The sequence below is a fragment of the Apus apus genome, chromosome 3 (assembly GCF_020740795.1).
Source record: "Apus apus isolate bApuApu2 chromosome 3, bApuApu2.pri.cur, whole genome shotgun sequence".
Taxonomy (NCBI): Eukaryota; Metazoa; Chordata; class Aves; order Apodiformes; family Apodidae; genus Apus; species Apus apus.
In genome coordinates this window covers 78,453,532-78,477,265 of record NC_067284.1, presented here as the reverse complement: position 1 = coordinate 78,477,265, position 23,734 = coordinate 78,453,532, and the positions used below count along the sequence as shown (strand labels likewise).

The 23,734-nt window shown below is 35.7% G+C and overlaps 1 protein-coding gene across 6 annotated transcripts in view; it reads left to right on the top strand.

Moving 5' to 3' along the window:
• Positions 1-23,734, top strand: part of BIRC6 (baculoviral IAP repeat containing 6) — a 171,377-nt gene that overhangs the window by 38,896 nt on the left and 108,747 nt on the right. For 4 of the 6 annotated variants that reach the window (XM_051613087.1, XM_051613085.1, XM_051613083.1 and 1 more), the window contains exons 12-29: positions 2,537-2,762; positions 7,089-7,249; positions 10,200-10,331; positions 11,586-11,717; positions 12,000-12,178; positions 12,551-12,681; positions 13,525-13,686; positions 13,796-13,927; positions 14,189-14,286; positions 15,551-15,698; positions 18,353-18,486; positions 19,564-19,710; positions 20,222-20,409; positions 21,060-21,374; positions 21,795-21,894; positions 22,336-22,550; positions 22,735-22,943; positions 23,222-23,568. In XM_051613087.1, the coding sequence (XP_051469047.1) occupies positions 2,537-2,762; positions 7,089-7,249; positions 10,200-10,331; positions 11,586-11,717; positions 12,000-12,178; positions 12,551-12,681; positions 13,525-13,686; positions 13,796-13,927; positions 14,189-14,286; positions 15,551-15,698; positions 18,353-18,486; positions 19,564-19,710; positions 20,222-20,409; positions 21,060-21,374; positions 21,795-21,894; positions 22,336-22,550; positions 22,735-22,943; positions 23,222-23,568 (3,156 nt within the window). The remainder of the gene's footprint in view (positions 1-2,536; positions 2,763-7,088; positions 7,250-10,199; positions 10,332-11,585; positions 11,718-11,999; positions 12,179-12,550; positions 12,682-13,524; positions 13,687-13,795; positions 13,928-14,188; positions 14,287-15,550; positions 15,699-18,352; positions 18,487-19,563; positions 19,711-20,221; positions 20,410-21,059; positions 21,375-21,794; positions 21,895-22,335; positions 22,551-22,734; positions 22,944-23,221; positions 23,569-23,734) is intronic. The other 2 variants (XM_051613084.1, XM_051613086.1) reach the window with 2 other exon arrangements.

Below are 23,734 nucleotides of genomic sequence, written 5' to 3'. Positions count from 1 at the left end.
TTTCTTCTGCATCTTTTGTCTTTTGATAGTGGCAAATACAGCAGTAAGGACCATCAACAACCAGAACATAGATGTGCTTCAGTATATGCATTCCCTGCACAGCAGTTTATCAGCAGATTTAAGTGACTTCCAGTCCAAGGGAAACTTTGACTAATCTATTGAATCAAAGTGATTATAATTACCATTTAAATTCTGCCAGTACCGTAATGGGCTTTTTTTTTTCTTATTCTTGTCCCCATCCAGCCTTCAGTATGGGCTTGAATATGGATTATGCAAACAAGAAGGGGTTTTATTTGTGTAATAGTCTTCAAAGTATAAATGTGCCTTTGGATTGTCCACAAGCCGCAGGTTCTCTTTTAAGTAGTTGTACTGCTTGACCAAAGAGTTGTTGGATCCATAGTATCGATCAGACAAATCAAGTGGTGTTTTGCAGTTGCCTCAAAATGAGTCATTAAAAGCTGTGAGAGAAGCTTACTAGTCATAGGAAGCCTGTGCTAACATGACGGGGTTGGGATAAAGATTTGAAACCAAATGGTGGTTAGTATGAACTACCCATGCTAAGGTTACTGCAGTCAGTAATACGGGATCCTTAGCATAGAATCTGTGAATAATGGCTAGGACTGTCCAAAGATTTTCTGAGCTGACAGCTTAGAAATGTTTTCCACTTTTGTCTTAGCATGTTTTTCAGACAGAGGCACAGCTCAACAGAAAGCTTTCTTTTTGGGAAAATTAACTCCTAGGCAGATCTGACTGAGCAGGAAGTCTTGATCTGCATGTATCTCATTCACAGCTGACGGCAAGCAGCAGTGGGGCATTCTTATGAAATCACTTCAGTGTTCTCTGAAACCATAACTAGAAGTTGCTGTGGTCAGTACAGAAACCACAGCAACAAGCGCAATCTTTTGTCTATATATACTATTTATGTAAACTGTGGGTCTCTTTTGTATGTATTTTTCTCTGCTGTTTGCATTCTTGAATGCATTTCTTAAAATATGTTGTCTAGACTGCATTTACAACTTGGATACATCTTAAATTGTATTGGTTTAGAAGAAAACAAGTTAAACTTACCGAGTCATAAATCTGAGAATCATAGAATCATGAGGTTGGAAAAGACCTTTAGATTGGGTTAAAAATATTATTTCCTCTTAAGGAACTGAGAGTTTTTTGTGGTGAAGTGATCTAAAATAAGGCTTTTTTTTTTTTTTTTAAGAAACAAGCTAAAAATAAATTTTCTAACCAGTTTAAAGCCTTTTTTCCTTTTTTCAGTTTGTCTATTAGAATTTCAGCTTGTCATTACTCAATTTTACAATATTAAAAAATAATCATGTAATTGTGTAAAAGAAACCAAGTATATATGACAACACTGGAAAGTTAAGGACTTAGTTTTTCAATTTTAGAGGCTGGTACCACATTACATGTGATTGCTCTGAATGGTCTGAATTTGTAATTGTTTCTTTTAGAGAGGGAGTGAGAATGAAGCAGAAAAAGTCCAGTCTATTCAAAGCTAGAATTGTTGCACATTTTGTGCTATGATTTCACTTCTTATTGCAGTGTAGCTAATGAGGTTCACATTTGACAGTAAAAAAAAAAAAAAAATTAACGTGTCTGTTGTATTCTTGAATGAAGTTTCCAAAGCATTTCTAATCTATTCAGCATTTTTGTGCCTCCTAGATTGAAAAGTAGAAACCCTAGTTGTTACAATGAGAGTGAATTTTCTGGCTGACTCTGGGTATCTGATCTTGAGCTTTTCCACTTTTTTGGAAGAATTGCATGTGCCTTTCTTGTAATCTTGTTATTATCCTGTTTTCAGCCTGCCTTGCTCTGCAAGGTAATCACTAGGTTCAGACTTCACTAGGGGAATGGTATTTGTTTGAGTGTATTTAATCCCCTCCTCCCTGGGTGGTGACAGTAGTAGCCAGGTAGTCAACTTTCTCTTTCTGAAAGCCATGACAAGTAAAAGATTTCCTCCAAAATATATTTTTAAGAGAACATACTTGAAATATTAAGAAAATTGACGTAGTGTGTATCTTTGAGTCTGTTAAGCAGATGCATAAATAATGTTTTGGACAGTGATAAAAGTGTTACAGCTGCATAGTAATTCCACATGTCTGTTTTCATGAACTACACAATTTTTATGTTTGGTGGTGGTTTTTTTTTCTGAGTCAGTTGAGATGTTAAAAAAGTGTTTTAATCAGCTGTATATCATCAGAGTGTAGCTGGCTTACTACTTTTTCCTGATGCTTTTGGTTGAATTCAAGGTAGCATGCTCAGAGCTCTCAGTACTTAGAAAATTTATTCCAGATAAGCTATCTTCAAAGGACACTGGCTTCAAGGCTAGGGTTGTTTGGTTGCTTGTGTTGGTGGCTTTTTTTTGTTGTTGATTTTTGTTTGTTTTGTGTGTTTGATTTGTTTTTGAAAGAGTCATACAATGTGTAGTTAATTTTACATATGGCAGTTCGGGGATATTTCAAAGTGTTAATAGGGTTCTGGAAAAAATACCTAAGTAGTAATTAATGTATGTTCTGTAATTATTCAGGAGTTGATCTTTTGGTGGACCAGCCATTTTCCCTTGAAACACTGACATCCCTGGTGGAACTGACCCGTTTTGAGACTTTGACACCACGGTTTTCAGCCACAGTCCCTCCCTGCTGGGTAGAAGTCCAGCAAGAGCAGCAGCAAAGGCGCCATCCTCAGCATTTGCACCAGCAGCACCATGGAGATGCAGCTCAGCATACTCGAACTTGGAAGCTACAGACAGACAGGTAGGTAGGGTAATGGTGCAAAAAAAAATCTTGTGTGTATTGCTTAACTAGCTCATCTAGCTTGTATAGTCACAAATTTAATGCAATTTAATTGTTTTCAGTAGTGTGCAGGTTTAAGAACGTGTACTTTCAAATATAATAATCACTGTTTGGTAGTTTGTATTGTAGCTTTTTCTGAAATCATTAGAGTTGGTTTAGTGGACCTTGAAACAAATTGAAAAGTCAAGTTTTGAATTTGTGTATTTTTGTTTGCCAAATCTTCTCAGTTCATTATATAATTAGACACTTAGATTCAACAGAATTACAGATATACTTGATTTTTTCCATGAAAGTCTGTTTGACTTATGCACACATTCTTAGTACATTTTTAATCAGAAAATGCCAGCTGCAGGTGCCAATATGACTAATTAGTTGCCTTAAGCAAAATTGTATTGTAATTTTTTTTTAAATGTGAAGATAGAATCTGGATTCATGTCTTTTCATGTCAAGTTAAATCTTAATATGCTTGACATTTGCTTAAGCAGCGTAGAGCTCCAGTTACGCTAAAAATTAGGCAGTATCTTCATTGAAAGTAGCTGCACTGACATAGTATTTGTACTACCTCTTAGTCTTTTTTTACACCTGGCATGAGAACTTGAAATTCGCATGGGATCCTGCAGACTAGAACACCAATGATACAGCCTTCTTGAAAAGTTGCTTAAAAACTACCTGAAGTAGCTTTGCATAGTTTTTCTGAAAAATGCTTTGAGAAACAAAATACAGGTATGAGTTGTGTTGTGTGTTTTATTAAGGGATGTGCATAATAAGATACTGTGAGATCTTTTGGTTCAGGCTGTCACACATCTGTCCCACTGATGTATAAGATTTGGATAGTAATTTGGAAGGTAAATGCCCATACAGTGGGAAAAATTAAACAGCCAAAGGATACTTGGGGAACTAGAGATTATATGTGGAGAAAAAAGGTTGTTGTGTAAGTAAATGAAAGCAAAAAAAAAGTAATGAAGCATTTCAAGTGGGATAACAGGTCTGAAAGGTAATAATAGTTGCAGCCGTTTTCAGGGCTGACACCTAAAATAAGCTGAACTTGATTGTATTAAGTGTTCATAAGCTGTGATTAAAAACTTGCAGTGTGTTATAGGCTTTAAAAAGCATGTTTGTCTTGTGGTTTTGTTTTGTGTAAGTGAGACAGTATGTATGTAACAGGTGGAAACGAGGTGGTTCCTTGCAAAATAACTTCAGTTAGACCTTGATTATTCGGTGCATTCAGTAACAGTTGAAAGTTAAAACCCTACCACTATAAAAAAAGGAAGCGGACTGTGAAGGTAATAGCTGTTAAATGAAAGGTGATAGGTGAAACATTAGTTTATGAATATTTGTTACATTAGAGGAAAAGAATTCTGCCTGCTACACAGTAAGACAGGAATGTAAAGAGGTAAAGTTAAATGTTTTGGTTTAGTACTGGAAATCTTTGACAACTGCTAAATGACTCATGATGAAAATTATTGTATTACAGTCCCTTTGTTAATAGGGTAGAAAATACAATCTTAAGATTGAGAGCAACATGAGCTCTTAATTAAAAATTACTTGGGAAGAAACTTTTTTAATTCTGGATTATTAATATCTCCACTCCTTTTATCTCCTCTCTGAGTGTCTCATGCTGATTCCTATCAAGAAGTGGGATTACAGGGTTAGATGGATGAGTAATGCAGTTTGGTATGGTAATTCTTTTGTTTCTCAAATAGATTGAAGGAGATAATCCTGTAAATGTATTTTTGGAAATGACATTATATTACACTCATGCCTTTTCAGTCCGTACTTTGTTTTTTCAAAAGCTGTGTAACAAAAAAAATAGAAAAAGTAGACTCTGAATTATCTAAAAATTGGTGGTTTATCTCCACTGGTAATTTAACTGAAATGTTAAATTGAGTTAATCCTGTTAAGCAAAGTACATAAATTCCTAATATGCTTTGATAAAACAGTCACCTCTGAGTTTCCCAAGTTTTACCCAAATTTATGCAGGAAATATTTTATAGATTCCTTATAATATTTCACATAACATGTGAAAAAAGGAAGAGCTAGATACTGATGTGCTTTCCAGTGTTTAAACTTTTGAAATGGGTCTGCAGCTCAAAGTTCACTTGTAGGGGAAGATGATGAGATGTTCTAGAAAAGGAATGAAAAAGTGTGGTGGAAAATACTTTGTAATTGTGAGGATGGTGGTCTATTAGCATTTAGAACAATCTTGATTGTGTATTCTTCTTTAAAAAGATGCTTAGAAGGGTTTCAAAGGTGAGGTTTCTTGCTAAAAGAACTTGCGTTAGTTTATCACAGAAAAGTGATATTTAGGATGCATATGCTAAAATATTGAGAAAATAGTAATTTTTTTTTTCCTTCTTTGAAACTACACATTAATAAAGAGGGTGTGCTTAAACAGAGCTATGAGAAATTTAAAAACTGCTTAATGGGGAGTTTTTCACTCATAGCTGAATTAGATTGTGACCTTTGCTGCCACAGGTGTAAGATCTTTTCACTGTTGGGTTAATGTGAGACCTTCATGGAGGATCATTATTCCATGCATGCCTATTGAGAGATACTTAAAACTTCCTTTGGGGTATCTGCTGCTGAATTCTGTCAAAAATAGAATTCTGGAATAGAGAAGTGACTTGTAATTCAATATGGAAGTATGCATTTTATGCAAAATACAGACTACTGCAGGCAAACCAGTTTATTATTAATTTCTGATTTTGTACCAGATCTTTAACTCAAACTGAATGCCCAGATTATTACTTGGCCTTTCAGAAGGCTTATTCTTTTGAATGTCTCATTCAGTCCATGCTTTGCATGACACAGGTAGGAAAACCACCCCCAAAACTCTCCCTGTTTTACATTGGGCCACATCTTCTCCAAGCCACAGGAAAGGCATGAGTGATTTTAAGTTTTTAGTGTTATATTTGCTAAGAGTGTTTTGTTTTTGTTTTTTTTTTTCCCTGGAGTTGTAGAATTAATTTTTATTCTATTTTATTTTCCTGAATGATTTGTACTATTAGCAGAAAATTCTTCTCTGAATTCTTAAATCATAACCACAACCTCTCTTCCTTGCGTCTTTTGCTTCTATCCATCCTTCCTCCGCAAATCACTGTTTTCTATGTTGCTTGTTCTGAACAGCTAGCATGCCATTTCATTATGAGTGCCTGGAATCATCAGAAGTATGTTTATTATACTTGTCTGAGGGAGATACGACCTTCAGGGATAATACTGAAAAAAATAGAAAGAATTAAATATATTTCTACCAATCCTTCATCTATTTTAAAATGGTTTTCTGCACATACTCGATGCGTAGCATAATATTTGATTTAAAATACCTTTTTGTAGTTTAGAAAAACATCTAACCAGTATTTACAGCAGTGTACTCAATTTCTTAGTGTACTCAATTTTACAATTAAATAATCACAGGCTCTTAAGTTATTACATTTTTAAAAGTAATTTACTGATAAATTGGGAAGATCAGGAAGTGCAGTTATTCTAAAAGTTTATAGAAATGTGACAACTGACACATGATTAATTTTATTTTAATTACTCTTTGAACTATTTTTTGCAAACCTTAGTGTATCAAACTATGGAAATGATCTTTATGGGGTGCTTATTGTCTCAAGTTTACACTTTAAATCTAAACCAAAGTTGTCTTCAAAAGGAAAATATAGCTAATTAAAAGAAAGCTGCATCCATTTTAGACAGCACAGGCTTCTGAGTGTGCACCTGGTAAGAAGCACTCCTTACCCTGTATAAATGAAATGCATTTAAAAATATTTTTAAACTAGTATTTTGAGTCTTCTGGATGTGGTTGTTGTACCACTGGAAGATGGCGTTGCTTAACTTACCAATGGTGAAGGCCAAGTTAAGAGTTTGTAGGGTAGTTACTATCATGCTTTCATACACTTGACTGATTGGTAGATCCTTTTTTTAGTGAATTTTAAAAAAAATATAAATATTTTTATTTCTAGAAATAAATCAGTGGTATTTATAGTAATGCTGAAAACAAACTAATAAAGGTATTAGGGAATCTTTTCACTGCTGCTTTTATCCAAACATTGATTAAGTCTCTCTTACCAATTGGCTTTTAACATGTTCTTCACAAAATGAAAGTGATTACCTGCAGCTTGGAAGACTTTTACTTCAGAAGTCAATGTGGATGTCAACTAACATAAAATAAGAATTTTTTCTTGTTAAAGAAAGTGTGCATAGATGGAGAATATACTGGGTAATGCTGCTCGTTTGACCTGAATTTTCTTTTAACACTGGCTCGTTGTTGTCTTTTTTTCCTGACAGCAACAGCTGGGATGAGCATGTCTTTGAACTGGTTCTACCAAAAGCTTGTATGGTTGGACATGTGGATTTCAAATTTGTTTTGAATTCAAACATCACAAACATTCCCCAGATTCAAGTGACTTTACTGAAAAATAAAGCTCCAGGCTTAGGAAAAGTCAATGGTAAGAAATAACTTCAGTTGTCTTTCAGAATATTATTTATTTTCTCAGACTCAGTATTCTCTGGGATATATGTTAGAAGAATGGCTTGAAATAGTGTAATTGATTTTTTAAATTACATTTATTTCTATTTAATTCTATTTCTCAGCATCATGGTCTGTTTTCACATACCATGTTTTAATGTAAATTGGGGAAATAAACTGGGTAAATAGTTGCAAAATCCTGAATTTTACACAAATAAAAGTGCGTTGCTCAAAAAGGTTGAAACCAATTATTATTCTGTACTGCTTGAATCCTGCAGTCATGAAAAAATAGGTTGTCAATTGTAAATCATCCTCAAGATTTATGAAACAAATGGTGCTCTTAAGATTTTTATGTATTTTCAAAAAAATTATAAGAATTATTCCAAGTCACAGAAGGAAATTATTTGTCAGTGCCTCTTGGATGCATAAGAGAAAATAGCACAGCTTTTTTTTTTTTTTTTTTTTTTTTTTTTAATTACAGTAGATAAAACCTGGTCTCCATGGAAATTCATCTGGCTCATTAACTAAGCTATGTGAAAGCTGCAGTAAGATTTCACCTTTTGTTCCCTGCAGCTTTGACAGGGTAGACCAAAATTATGCATGCTCTTGCTTTAGGAAGACTCCTAGCTGGACTCTGCATCTTACTAGCTCTCAGGGGACCTGTGAGGGGGTAGCATACATTGAAAAGTCACTTCTTTGATGTGGAAGAGTTTGTGCCTCCATTGGGATTTTTCATGTGGTGGGAGTGTTCACTGCATGTCTTGCTGCCCTGTCTGCTAGGGATGGAAGGTATTACATGCAGCGCTTCCTTTTATTAAGTTATTAATTGGTTATTTTATCTGGCCACCTCTGTTGGAAAGCTTCTAGGAATTTGGTATTTCAGAGAAATCTTGGTGTTGGATATTATTAAAACGGCTGCTGGATATAAAATTTGTTGGGGAGAAGAGCAAGCATAATTTTTAAAGATCTTTTTTTTTTCCCCTGTTTTTTTAAATGCCAAGTAAGAACACCCCAGTTAAACAAGGGTCACAGAGCTGTATATTTCAAAAAGGAATACAGGTATTCCAAAGATCATTGACATGCTTTCATACAGCTTCTGACACTGTAGCACCTCCTACTGTTTAACAAGAAAAAAAGAGGGCTGGAGATACTCCTTAAAGAAATACTATAAACTAGTGGTTACCCAAGAATAAGATATTCTAGCATAGTGATGTACTAGGAGGAAAGTGTATTATTTTAGGATACAAGGTGGTATAAGAGTTTTAGCTAGCTGTGACTGCAGGACAGTAGTGAACATATATTCTTGTAGTATCTTCCTTTGTTTAATTTTTGAAGCAAAACCTTATTTTTAGCATGTAGCAGAATTTTGTTTTATCAAGGTGAAAAATAAGACAAATAGTCCATGTTGCTCACCTGAATGTAACCTGTTTTGTTTTTGGCATGAATTTTAAAATTCAGTTCATTCGCAGATCTGGATGTCAGAATTAATCTGAAAATCTTCACCTGTGAAATGCTAACCCCTTTTTCTTGATGTTTCAGATCTAATTATTGCTGAGCAAACTATTCTGTGAGTTGATAATTCATAGAATCAAATAATAGGTTGGAAGGGACCTTTGAAGGTCATCTAGTCCAATGCTCTGCAGTGAGGAGGGACATTTTCAGCTAGATCAGGTTGCTTCTTTGAAGGCGTTTAGTTTGGCTGTGAAATAAATTGCTAGAGCTTTTTGTGAATGCTTTACAGTGCAGCATACCCCCAACATAGGACATGACAGAGCTATTCCAGAAAGTGACATTTCACTTCCTCACATGCAATATTGTGAAATTTACTTTTTTTCTGTTATGAATAGGATGTGTAAAGCATGGAGTGGAGGGCCAGGGTATGCACAGGCAGTCTGGAAAGGGCTGGGGGATGTGAGAGTCCCTGCAAGGTGACCTTGGCAAGATCTTTCTTCTTTTTGATACAATGAGATTGGGGAGTTTCAGCTGACCAACATGCTCTCTAGCGTTGCTGCATTACGGCTGTTTCCTACCATCTTTTAGTTTCTTGCATTTTGGAAAAGGACCTTAATGACATTTGCCTTTGTTTCTGCTCACTACTAAGTGAAGTATTAGGGCACTAATGGTATTATTATAAGGGATGACAAACTTAGATAATTTATATCTACATTAGATATTAACGAAAATGTCCTAATCCCAGGGAAAGGGAATATTCAGGATTGTGTGGTGGGCTCTTTAAAAATGTATAAAATCTTCAGACTGAAATTCACTTAACTTCCCCCCGCATTTAGCTTCTCTCCCTCCATAAGGCGAGAAAGGTAGTGAAATTTTAAGGTAGTGAGACCTTAGGAAGATCTGTAGGGGAGAGTCGATTCAATTGTTTTTTGTATAACAGAAATCCTGGAGCCAGTTAAATGTGTAGTGTGTAATAACAGGAAGGTCAGAGGTATAATCCATCTGGTTTGGAACTGATGTTTTTCATCTGGCACTTAATTCACTGTATATATTTCTTGTTGTATATTTGCTTGCGTGTCCTTTTCATGAGAACCATTTAATTAAAAAAAAGAGCTGTACTTAAGCATTATCAAAACAATATCTGATTTTCAGCAGGAGCAATCCAGTTATTTTCAGTTTAAATTATCAAACTTTCAATCCTGGAATCTAATTACATAGGAGTAATCTGCATTTGGTTATTAGGAGAACATAATTTGGGCAGTGTTGAAATAAAGCAGGCGGTTTACAGGTCATTCAGAAAAACAGTTTTTAACTTATTTGCTGCAAGTTCAGTTGCAGTCCTAATAGGAAAAACATGCCTATATTAGAAATAGTAGTTTGGGCAGAAAGCTGATAAATTTGCTATGAAAACTATTGCTTCTGTTTTCTGTGAGACTTCAGCAGTGTTAATGAAATCTTGCTAATGTTTTTATTTCCAGAAGCAGCAGTAGATAGGCAGATCACATTTCCTTTATCTCCAGCTCTTAATATTGAAGTGGAGAGAAATGGAAAACCAGGACTAGTCGAATTCAATGAAGAAATGCAGTATATGGATGTAGAGGAACCACAATGTAAGTTAAATTAAACTTGTTATGCCTTGTGTGAAATATGAGCTTGATTTTTTCTTTTTTTTAATGATACACCAGAAATTATCTGCAAAAAATTCTTAGCCATTTAAAACATATGGATTCTCAGCCCTCTTCAGTATTGCCTCTTTAACTGGTCTGTTTACTGTATAAGTGGAAAGTTTAACACAAGCACACACCCCAAAAATAGTGCAGGAGAGTTTTGATGCTTAAAAGCAGATTAGTGTTTATTTTAATTCAATTTTATGAAGTAGACTGATACGGCATCTTTGAAACTCTTACCCTGTTCCAGCTGTATTTTACTGATAGTTTCCTTTCTTAGCTAGTTTCTGACGAATTTTTCTGTGCATACCTGGCTTTTTTAGAGACTGCTGCTGTAAACCAAGAAAAATAAACAGCTGGTAAAGAATTCTTAACTAGTCAGGTTGATTTTCAGCTGTATCAGATTTGCTGTATCTGGTTTTATTACCTTTTTTTTTTTAACCAGTACTCTTCCACAACATCTGTTAGACTCTGAAAGGCAATCAGATTGGATCTGAATGTGGAGGGCTGTAGATCAAAAATTTATAGTTGGAGTTAATCAATTCCAGAACTATGACTCTCTTTCTTGGCCCTTTCAGCAGTCTTACTTTACACCTTTTTTTCCTTTCTTGTGATCAGGCTTATCTAGAGCATGACTTTAAAGGTCCCTGCCAACTCAAACCATTCTGTGATCCTAAGAAAGGTGTTGCAAAGGGTGGGGATGGAATGAATCAAAGAGGTGATACAAGAAAAAGTGTTGGAAGGAGGTTTTTCATGCTGAGAAAGAAGCAGATGATGAGTGAATGATAATTTCAATAACTTCAGTATACCACAGGAGAAAAAAATGATTTTTTTTGTTTGTTGTTTTTAACTCTTCTGTTCTGCTTTAGAAAACACACAGTGCAGTGAGAGTTGTGGATCAGAATATGTTAGTTCATAATTTTATTGGTTGTGTATTTTGTGGCTCTGATGAGCCAGTCAATGTAAATATTATCTGTATAAAAGAACTGAAAATGCTTTGAAAACTGTAACTTACCTTTATTATTTCACTGGAAAGTGGCTAAGGTGAACCTCAAGTAATTGTTAGTTTTTTGATATAGAGTTTATGTGTATTTAGTGATTTGAGTTTGATACGGTGCATTTTTAACCCATGAAAATTATCATTTTTTAAATTAATTATGAGTAATTCAGATACATATTACTCGTGTGTTTTTTAAGGTCTTAGATTGTGTCCATTTCTGGAGGAACACAAAGAAGATATACTTTGTGGTCCAGTATGGCTGGCTGCTGGACTTGATCTATCAGGACATGCTGGAATGTTGACACTTACAAGTCCAAAGCTTGTTAAAGGTAAACTAGTTTATAATGCTGTTTCTACAAATTATATGTGACTCAAGTGCATCTCATACTTTTGTAGTCAGACTTTGGTTTGCATGTATTTGTTTGCACATTGACAAGTTTTGCTCTGTAACACAGTAGTGAGTTACCTTTTCGAATTGATGCTGTAGTACTGGAATTAATGTAGCTGACCTTTGTTTGTATACTATGTCGGTGAAGATGAAGTATGTTTACAGCTTGCCGTAGTAAACTATGCAGGTTCTTCAACCCCACCTTTTTTTTCCCCACTTTCAGGCATGGCTGGTGGCAAGTACCGCTCATTTTTAATTCATGTTAAAGCAGTGAATGACAGAGGAACAGATGAAATCTGCAATGGTGGCATTAGACCAGTTGTTAGAATACCATCTCTAAAACCTCAGACTAACAAGGGTCATTCCCTTGCTTCATTGTTGGCAAAAGTTGCAGCAGGCAAGGTAATTAATAGCCAAGAAATACATCGGTGTTGTAGAATTGACAGTGTTTTTAGTAGCTCATATAACTCATCCTCTTAAGAAGATTTTTGTGTGTGTTTTTGTGTGCATATTTAACTCTTAATTCCTGTAGTTGTAAGATTGGATGATATGATGAGCATCTTGTGGACATTATTAGAATGGTTAGACCATTATAAATTACAGAACGTTGTTAAATTTGTTCCGTATTACAACAATTAATGAATAAAAGTACAATGCTCAAACTGAGGGAGAGATTTTACTGTACTGTTTGCATTTCACTGAACAAGGTATACAAATGAAGCAGTCAAAACCAATGTGATTTATGAATTTCCCTCCCCACCTCCCATAAACTAGGAAAAGCCATCTAGCAAAATTGAAGCCACTAATTCTTCAAGAAAATCAGATAATCTGAGAGGCTGTGACTTACTTCAAGAAGTCTCTGTAACGATTCGAAGATTTAAAAAAACTTCCATTTCAAAGGAAAGGTTAGTAGATGTTTTTTAATTCTAAAGAAAACCAGGGTTTTATATGCTTTTTGTAAAATACTTGGTTCTTAAAATAAAGCAGGTCATACCACGGTTTAAAGTTGTCACTACATAAATCTATTTTATATTGAAAATCCTGTAAATTGCGAGTGCAAGGGCATGTGCTGTGCAAGTTGTGGCAGAATAACACCATGCATGAAGTTGTATGTTGCGTGATTATTTGCCTGACTTGAAAATGCAGATGGAAGTAAGTTTTGTTCCTAAAATATGTAAATTATTTGGACAGATTATTTTAAAAAGAAGGATCTTTTCTTTCTGTTTTCACATATTGTCTTATTTTTTACAGCAGAGACTACATTATTTGACAAAGTTTAGAATCAAATTTAGTTAACAAATTGTTACTAAAAGAATTGTTAGTCTCTATGGATTCAAACTACAGACCTAAATACAAATAATATAGTATTTAATTTGTATTATCAACTGTCACCACACAATGGTGACACTAGCTGTAATGAGCTTAAAGAGGTCAAAGAGGCTGCGGGTTATTGCAAGTGGTTGCCAAACAGTGTTGTAGATGATGAAAGTTTGTTTAGAAGTTACTGGACAAGTTAACAGGAAAAAAAAATACCCTGAAAGTTATCAAATACATAGTAACCTGGAGTGTTTGTGAGCAGAAAATAGGCACATTGGGAATATGTGCATGGAAAGTATCATGTAAGTGTATATACTGGCATCTTTTTCTTGCTGCTCCTAAGACAGGATAGAAAGCTGGAGGGACACTTTAATGGGGAGAATGGCTGTATTGGATAATTCTGGTTTTTATTTCTCTCCCCTCCTCCCTAGAGTTCAACGATGTGCCATGTTACAGTTTTCAGAGTTCCATGAGAAGCTACTTGCCACTCTTTGCAAGAAGACTGATGATGGCCTGACTACAGAACATGCTCAGAGTCTTGTACTAGACACGCTTTGTTGGCTGGCAGGAGTGTATTCAAATGGACCTGGCAGGTGAGATGGAGATTTTGTTTAAATTAGCATAGCTGTTTCTCATTACGAGCTCTGTTAAAAAAATAAAAGTTGTAGATGATTGTCTAAAGTATGCAACTTGTTTTTACAGCTCAAAGGAAGGAAATGACAGCTTGCTTTCTAAAACACGTAAATGTGTCTCTGATATAATACGTGTTTGCTTCTTTGAAGCTGGGCGGAGCATAGCTCACAAATGTGCACGATTTCTTGCACTATGCATCAGGTCAGTCAAAGCTAATTGTTTTAATATATTTATATATAAATGTTTCTGCATGCAGTCTGAATTGTGTTTGTTATGGTTTAACATTGAATTTATAAAGCAACAAGATTTACAAGATCTTCTGTTGAGGAAAAATGTGTTAGGGTATGACTGCAAAGAGTATCAGTCTTTCAGCTTCCATCTTCTGGAGGAGATTTCCTGTTTCCTGCATTCTTCATTAAATGTTAAAGTGCCTATGTGTTGTGTTTTGGTTTTTTTTTTTAGCAATGGCAGATGTGACCCAAGTCAGCAGGGGTTTGGATCAGTTCTTCTAAAAGCTTTACTTGACAATATGCCTCTTTTGCCTGCTGCTGCAACAGGTGGTATGTATACAGTGTTTGTTGACATAAGCATACACAGCACATTTGTTGTTTGGCATGTTTTGTTGGACTCTGTTGTGAAATAAGAATTAGGTAATTGTTCAGTTAGTACAAAATGCTTCTTGGAGTGGTCTGGTCAGGTGGTATCCGAGTATGAAACACGCATTTGTAGATGATGGAATTGTAAGGAAATTACTTTGCTTAAAACAGTGCTAAGACACTAGTATTTTCAGAGAGCTCAAGTAAGTTTTGCAAGAATTGCAAAAGGTATTGAGCAGCCACAGATTCTGTTGGCATAAGTGAGAGTCAGGATTGTCTGTTATTTCTGAAAATTGGAGGATTTATTCCAGGGATCCTGGCTATCTGAATGAGGTGCAGGTAGCCATCAGTTTCTGTTACTTCTGGAATTTTTAAGTCAAGTAAATTCCTTCCTCATGTACATTGCAGAGAAATGGTAGCACCATTGTTGGAGCTGTTTGAGTGCCAGATAGAATGGGAAGATGACTTTGAGCACCTGTGTTTGGGGTGGCAAGGCCTGCTTTGGTGTTTTTCACAGTATGTCATTGTTGAATTGCATCTAGCTTGGCATCACCAAGGAGTCTTGCACGAAAATTAGTTTGCAGTCTGAAATGCTTGTTGTGCTACTACCCAGGTAGAAACTTTTGATATGCTGCTGTTGAGGGTATGGAATGAACACACAGGGGGAGGAGGATGAGGAAGCTGAAGTTTCTGTACAGAGTTTCTGTTTCTGTACGGAGCCACTTCGGTCTGCTTCCAGAACTTATCTGTAAGGAGTGACTCCAGGACATACGAAATAGGGACACAGCAGCCAAACACAGAGGATAAGGGGAAAGGAGGAATTGAATCTAGAATAAGACTTTGCTCTGAAGGGACTGGAACCCCTAGCCTAGCACCTTAATACATGAAGAACAGTTTGATTGTTGTGCTTAATAGAAACAGTGGGCAGAAGCAATGAAATGTGGGATGCTGTCTTTGGGAACCTTTTTTTCTTCAATTATGAATTGGTTGGTAAGAGAATTTGAAGTACATGTGGAAACTAATGATTACAGAATGATTCTAAATTGAAGTCTCTCAAAAAAGGAGGAGACGGATAATCATAGGATCATAGAATGTTTCCTAGGTTGTATTCATTAAGCATGAGAAATGTAATTTTTCACTTTCATTGATTATGCTTCGAAGTATGTTTTCTGAGTGGAAAATTTGAATCATGTTTCACCTGAAAGGATTATTTTATTTTTTAATACAGGATCTGTGTATTGGTATTTTGTATTGCTGAATTATGTAAAGGATGAAGATTTGGCAGGATGTAGTACAGCTTGTGCATCGTTGCTAACTGCTGTGTCCCGACAGTTGCAAGATCGCCTAACGCCTATGGAAGCATTACTTCAGACAAGGTAATAAGAAATGCAACTGTTGTAAACGTAATAAAAAGAAACATACAAACTGTCTACTGCCATCCTGTGGTGTGCTGAAAAAGGTTGGCTATTAAAAAGAAGGATGCATTTTTCTCTATTTGCTCAAGCAAGGATTAATTTGATACAGCTCTGGAAAATAGTTTTGACTTGTTCAGCGTTAAAGGTGAATTTAATTACTGTCTTGCTGTTTACAGTACACTTTAAATCAGCAAATGGGTATATAATGTTTGAAGCCTGTGCATTCTTCCTCAGTTGCTATTCATTTCACCATATATGATCATAGAATAGTTTGGGTTGTAAGGAATCTTGAAAGGTCATTTAGTTCCAACTCCCCTGCTTGGACAGGGACACCACCCACTAGACCAGGTTGCTCCAAGCCCCATCCACCCTGGCCGTGAAAGCACCTGATTAAAGTAGAGATAGCATTTAATTATTCTAAATATTGTAAGCTTATACATGGGTTTATTATCATTAACACTTCAGCGGTCTCCTTATGCTCGTATCTAACCTGAATTGTCTCCTGCTGCAACTAAAGTCTTTTAATGCTTGTGTCCTGTCCATCTTGGCAGTAAAGAACAGATTATTTCATTCTTAACAAATTTTGGGTGCCTAAAGGATGTTTGTATCTTGATCATATTCTCCAGATCTATAGTAATTGTTGAAGCAGTTCCTTGAGCTGTTTTCTTTGATCCTCATCTTCCTCAAATTGCAGTACACAAAATGGTAAACATTTTTCCAGTTGAGGTCTCTGCTGAGTGAAGCAAAAGAAGTGTTTCACATAGTGTATATTCATTACTGCACAGATGAATAGGATGATGTTTTATGTGACGTTATTGGTTCATTCTTTGTTTTTCATTGATGTAACTTCTGTATCCTTTTCTGAAGGGTGCTGCTAATGCATCTTAGAACTATGTACCTGATCATTCCTACTGAAGGATCAGCAAAAGGAACTATGCTTATTGAATTAAATCTGGGTTGGACAGAATACATTTGACTCGCTGCGATACATTCCAATTCTGATCCTATTCTACCAAAACTCTTGTAACTCCTGTTTAGTTTTTATCACCTGCTTGCTTAATAAATCAAACTCTTCACTTTAACATTTACTACTTGCATGACTTATGTTGAGCTGACCTAATTTATTGAGTTGGTAAATCCAAGCTCTAAAACAGGCTGTGACCATTTTTGTATTTTTTAGTAACCATTTTACAGTAGCATGTTGTCTTGCTTTTTTTATGAAAAAAGGTCATGCAGCCAATATTTCAGTCTCGCTAAATGTGCAGTTTTCTCTTTTTCTGTGAAATTCAGGCTTGTAGAGAGCAAGATTAATCTAGATTAATCTAATATATATTGTCCTCAGTGCAAAGTTGTAGTCTTAAATTTGCTACCTTGTAGGTGCTTGTAAGCAACTTAGTTAGGGAATGTATGTTAAATGAGTTGATCTGTGATTCTCAGATTTTCTTTCCTCTCTTTTTAAATTTTATTTAAAGATAGTAGCAATTATTGCCCTTCTGTGTAACATCATTTTCTGACTAGTTAGTCTTGGCATTGTGTGGCAAAAAGCATTGAGCCCAGCCAACATGGAAGCATTTTAACATTCTGAGAAGTCTAGAACCTGTTCCACCATGTTGCTGGTGTTGCAGTGTTAATGTAGCCATTTATCCTTTTGTGACTACTTGCTCAAAAAATACATTGAAAAACACCAGCCTTCTCAGTATTACCTGTTAGGGCCTTTCCTCAACTGCTAAAGAACAGAGAAGCTGCTCTGAGGCACAGGTAAAAGAGGGAGGAGGAACTTCTGTCGCTACTGGTGTGTTCATGGAAATATGTTCATATTTGTTCTGGCTCTGACCAGTAGTCAAGGTGGGAAATATGTGTTTCTCACTTTTGTACCTTCACAGATGTAGTCTTTCTATTCCTGCTTAATAATTTGGCCTGATTTCCATCTTTCCTCCTTTTGTCAGTTGCTGATAATAGGTATTTGTACAAAAGTGTAAAACCACTAATTTTGTTATTACTTTAAATTTTATTTTTCTTGGCTTATAAAACCCTAAATTATTTGGGATCACCTTGTTACCTGAGTGATTGCATTATTTTTCCCCCCTGCAACACTGCCAGAGTAGGAGTAATTAGATTTTCTTATGTTGAGATATTTAAAGTGTTGGCAAGTGTTGATTGTTATGCCTAGCAGCATTTCCTTTTTTCTTATTACTTCAGCTGGAAGAACAAGCTGAGGTGGAATTTCTTTCCTGTTTTGGAAAATAGTACTGTTTTTTTTTACTTCAGATAAATATCTGGCTTACCATGTGCAGGCATGTGTATGACTGATTGTCTAAAGCTTGTAGTTCTAGTTTCCATGTCTTGAGTGTGACTGTGTGTCGTGTTTCCAGGACAGTATTACATCTTTAAACTTATTTAGTAAAAAAGCATTATTTATTTAGCATCATAAGCTGTTTGAAAAGGTCACCTAGTAAACTACTTAAGTTGTAAAGTAAATGGTAGTTTCTATGGTAAGTATTAAATTAAAAGAGTAATTTGAAATGTAAAAAATTCTGATGATGAAATACTTTGTAAATAATTTTACGTAAATTCTTATTGTTTGAATAGTTCTGTTTGTCTTATTCCATTTCCAGATATGGATTATATAGTTCACCTTTTGATCCAGTCCTATTTGATTTGGAAATAAGTGGTTCTTCTTGTAAAAACGTATACAACAGCAGTATTGGAGTACAGTCAGATGAAATTGATTTGTCTGATGTTCTCTCAGGTATGTATGTCTGCCAGTAATCTCTAGAGCAATAATTGGTAATTGTCTCTATTTCCTTTAGTGAAGATCTGGTTTTATACTTTCCATCTGTTTTATAGCTGTACATAATGAAGTTCAAGATTTTTCTGCTTCATGAGATCTCTTACATTTCCTGTAGGCCTTAGGGCAAGAAGAAACCTCTTTCTGGATTTTTTTTTTTTAATACTGTAGAATATCTAAGAAAGGCTAGAGATTAAACAGAAAGGCTGCTATCATTCTCTGGGTCAGAGTCATCTAGGAAGCATCTGTCACTTCCATTGATCAGCGTTTTTGAGATATGGTATTATTCACTTAGACTAGCAACCATCTCAAAGACAGGAAAACCTAAATGGATTTTTCTGAAGTTGGGAGCTACCATATGGCACTCTTCTACCTAAATATTAGAGCTTTAATGAGATACTTTTTTCTGTTTCAAAGGCATTAAAACACCTTAAAAGCATATTTGTATCTGTACTTTGGGTTAACTCATAAGTGAATTTTTGGGCCATGGAATGTCCTAAGAATCAGACTATTTTTATCTGTCAGTAAATTCTTTTCATAGCAAGCATATCCATCAGTCATAATGACTCTTCCTTTGCTTGTCCATCTTCTTCCCACCCCTTCTTCCATGCAACACTGTGAATTGCTTAGTATACTGAATAGTAGTCTAGTTTTTATACTCACTTCATGTATCATTTTTGTCTGTCATTTTCTTTCTCTTCCTTTCCAGTAACATAAATGTATTTTTACAAGCTAATTTTCTCACAGTGTAGAAAGAATAGAGCATCCATACATAACTTTTTTCTGCAGTTAAGAAAGTTGCACTCACTATGCTTTTGTTGTCACACTTGATAGTTGGACTTAATTTGTCAGCATTATCCGTTTAAAATACACTTCCATTTGTATTGTGGCTGTGATAGTGTTACGGTGTTTGTTCCACTGTTCGAGGTAATAAAATATGTAGGTTATGTTTAGTTGTGCCTTTTGACTCTTCATGATTTGAAATGTCATTGCCAAGAATACATAAGCTGATTGTGCAGGTATTTATTTCTCTTTCAGGAAATGGGAAAATAAGTAGCTGTGCAGCTGCTGAAGGTAGTTTTACTTCCCTTACTGGACTTCTGGAAGTTGAACCTCTGCACTTTACCTGCGTTTCAACAAGTGATGGAACTAGAATAGAAAGGGACGATGCAAGTACGTTTACTGGTATATACAATTTTTCTTTTCTCCTATTTAGTGTAGTTCCACAGTATAATATTTTTAATTGGACATATTTAGCACTGTTTGACAAACTTGCTTGACAAACAATCTGTAATTCTATATATGTTGAAAAAATTTTTTTAAATAGTTACTATATGTGAAGTTAAACTTCTTAAAGCTTAGCTAACAAACTGGATTACAAATTTGTGTTGGAATCAACTTTATTTCTAGTGGAGAGTATAACATAGAAGTTTGCATCTTTGCTTTACAGCCTTATGTGGCTTAAGAATCCAGGGCATTAGGTGGCTCTTCTGTAATGAAAACATAGCATGTATGATGAGTGTGCATAGTCTATAAACCATATACTATAGTGAAAGCTGGGTAAAAGGAGATACTTCCCTTGTTTTTACCTTGCTCTTAACAATTAGTAAGGAATTAAATTAAAGGTGTGTTTTATAATTTCTTTTCTACATACGTGTTTCTTGTTTTTGTTGTTTGTTTGTTTGTTTCATGCCAGTGAGTACCTTTGGGGTTACCCCAGCAGTTGGTGGCCTCTCTTCTGGAACGGTTGGGGAAGCCTCGACAGCACTGAGTTCAGCAGCCCAGGTAGCTTTGCAGTCTCTCTCTCATGCAATGGCCTCAGCCGAGCAACAGCTCCAGGTGCTGCAAGAGAAACAGCAGCAGCTTTTGAAGCTTCAGCAACAGGTTGGAGGCTATTTGGCTATTTTTTTAATGCTGTCTCTAAATTTCAAAAGCTGAGAAAGTAGTTGCAGAGCTAGTCACCTTTTTTTTTTCTTTTTTTTCTTTTTTTTCCCTCCACAGTGTATTTGAGGAAGGAACAGCTCATGACTGAGGATCACTCTTATTAAGCAAAATGCTGAGAGTGTCTCCTGTGCTGCTTTGGTCTTTCAGACTTTTTTTTTTTGTGTAATTTGAGGGTGGGTTGGAAGTTTGTAATCAACACTAAGTCTTAATAGTTAAGAATATCAGTCTGGAAATTGAAAAAGCTCACTGAAATGAAAAATGTAGTTGCTGACACTGAGAAGTATCATTGATAAAGCAATCGTCAGTATGAAGCTTGGCTGTGTACTTTGCTGTTCAGTTGTAGGTTTTTTATTATTTTTTTATTACCCCAGTTCATTACTTAATTACCCATTTTTCTGAACAAGTCCGGTCAAATTGAATAGAGTTTAATTTTTCAGCTTATAGTTTGATATCTAACATGTCTCTATAGAAGGTAGCTTGGATTTATTAAATCTAGTCTTACGATGAAAGTTGAATTTGTAGTTCAGTACTGCTACTGTCTTCGCAGGCAGTATTATCTGCTACATATGCTGCTTTCATTTTCCCCACAGAAAGCTAAGCTGGAAGCAAAGCTGCACCAGACAACAGCAGCGGCGGCAGCAGCAGCATCAGCAGTTGGTCCTGTTCACAACTCCGTGCCTTCTAATCCAGTAGCAGCCCCAGGGTTCTTCATCCATCCTTCAGATGTCATTCCACCCACACCAAAAACAACTCCTCTATTCATGACTCCGCCTTTGACTCCACCTAACGAGGCAGTTTCTGCTGTTATTAATGCAGAGCTTGCTCAGCTTTTCCCTGGTTCAGTCATTGATCCCCCAACAGTTAACCTTGCAGCACATAACAAAAATACAAGCAAGTCTAGAACGGTAATTATTTTTGTTGTTGTTTGTTTTTTTGTTTTTTCATATAGAAACTGTAAGAGGCTGTAAGCCTTATCAGGATCTGATTTGTACTTGAGTGCTAGTAAATACCTGTTTATTTGGATGAGGTGTGAAAACTGTATCAAGTAGGTTTAGACCATATGAAAGCTAGATAGAGTTGTTCTGGTACCTCAAATGGTTTATTTTAATTGGAGCTAGATTAACTATATAAGGAGATACTAATCCCTCAAATTTAGTATTTAATGTATTTTGTTGGTTCATGCTCAAATCTAAATGTAGTGAGGTGTCAAAATTGGATATCTTTAAATCACAAGAGGTATTCTAAGAGTTTTTTGTAAAGAACAGCTTATTATAAATGCATAGATTTTGAAGACTTAATTTTACTGGTGCTTTCCCTCTCCTCAGAATCCACTTGGATCCGGACTTGCTCTTGCAATATCTCATGCTTCACATTTTCTTCAACCTCCCCCTCATCAATCAATTATTATAGAGCGAATGCACTCAGGTAAAACCAGAATTCCTAGTAATAATTTTGACACATTTTCTAAAAAGTAGTGGAATATTTTCCAGGGTCTTAAAGAAGTTTTTTAGTCTCAGGCTCACTTGGCTTTCCAAAGAAAAGATACTTCTCAGTTAGCATTTCTGTTGTATCTGGAAGTTTAAGCCCCAGCATTCAGTGATGTTTATAAAGTTGAAAAATCCCAGGAGCTTTGGGGAATGTGCTGGGTCTCTGGACAGAGCATCTATTTTGAATAGTGCATAAAAAGCATAACAACATAAATGAAGTTGAAGCCAAAATTTTCTTTTCAAACAGTGAAAGTTGTAGTGAGAGATTCTGAGGTTATGCAGCTACGTTTGACAACAGCTTTATTGTTTTAAAAGTAACATCTCTTCACTCATTAGCATGCATTGGAATTTTAGGCAATATCATGTGTTTTCCCCCTAGGAGCAAGAAGATTCGTGACCTTAGATTTTGGAAGACCTATATTGCTGACAGATGTATTGATTCCTACTTGTGGAGATTTGGCTTCTCTGTCAATTGACATCTGGACTTTAGGAGAAGAAGTGGATGGAAGGCGACTGGTGGTGGCTACTGACATTAGCACACATTCACTTATTTTACATGACTTGTTGCCACCCCCAGTTTGCAGGTTTATGAAGGTAAAAGGAGATAGACTGCTTACTCTGTCTTTTACACTCTTGGTTATTGTTAGTATGTGAACTTTCTCTTAAGTTCTCTTAGGCCAAACTAGTTGGCTATAAATTTTTTTATGAACTTCTCACTTGGTGTTTATCTTGCCTGTTTGGTACAAGTGTGTTACAGTATATTTCTCTTCTCTTTCAGATCACTGTTATTGGTCGATATGGTAGCACAAATGCCAGAGCAAAAATACCATTAGGATTTTATTATGGCCATACCTATATCTTGCCCTTTGAAAACGAGCTGAAACTAATGCATGATCCCCTCAGAGGAGAAGGTGAAGCTGCAAATCAGCCAGAAATTGACCAACACTTGGGAATGATGGTCGCATTGCAAGAAGACATACAGTGCAGGTTAGAAGACAAGCAAATGTGTACTTACTAGTTATTTTAGCTTGAACCACTGGGATATCATAATGTTATAAATATGGGGTTTTTTTCCACTTAATGTTCTTTGGACCAAAGAAAACCCTGCCTTTTTTGTAGAGTTACAATGCACAGCAGTAAGACCACACTGTATTTATATTTCTGTTGTAAAAGTGCACTCAAAATGGACCAGAAGTCATTTTCTTGCAGGGTGACTGTCAAATATATTGCCGTTTGCTAATGTATGTTGAAATTTTTCCCTTTAGGTACAATTTGGCCTGTCATCGATTAGAAATCCTTCTGCAGAGTATTGACCTGCCACCACTCAATAGTGCTAACAATGCCCAGTACTTTTTACGAAAACCAGACAAAGCAGTAGAAGAAGATAGCAGAGTATTTTCTGCATACCAGGACTGCATTCAGCTACAGCTTCAACTCAACTTGGCTCACCATGCTGTTCAGAGGCTTAAAGTAGCTTTAGGTGCAAGCAGGAAAACACTGAAGGAGCAAGCTGATCCAAAAGAGTTGATTCAGATGTCATCCACAGAACAGTTACGCACCATCATTAGATACTTATTGGATACTTTGCTTAGTTTGCTTCATTCTTCCAACGGTTAGTATTTGTGGAGGTGTTGATATTTTTGTCTTGTTTGTAGAAACAGTTTGCAAGTGTTTCTATTTCTTGATCTGTACTTTGCCACTATAAAGCTTTTAAATTATCTTGAGATGTGTTTTGCTATGATTTTAGTAGCTGGTAACATGCAGTGTAAAGCTTTGCC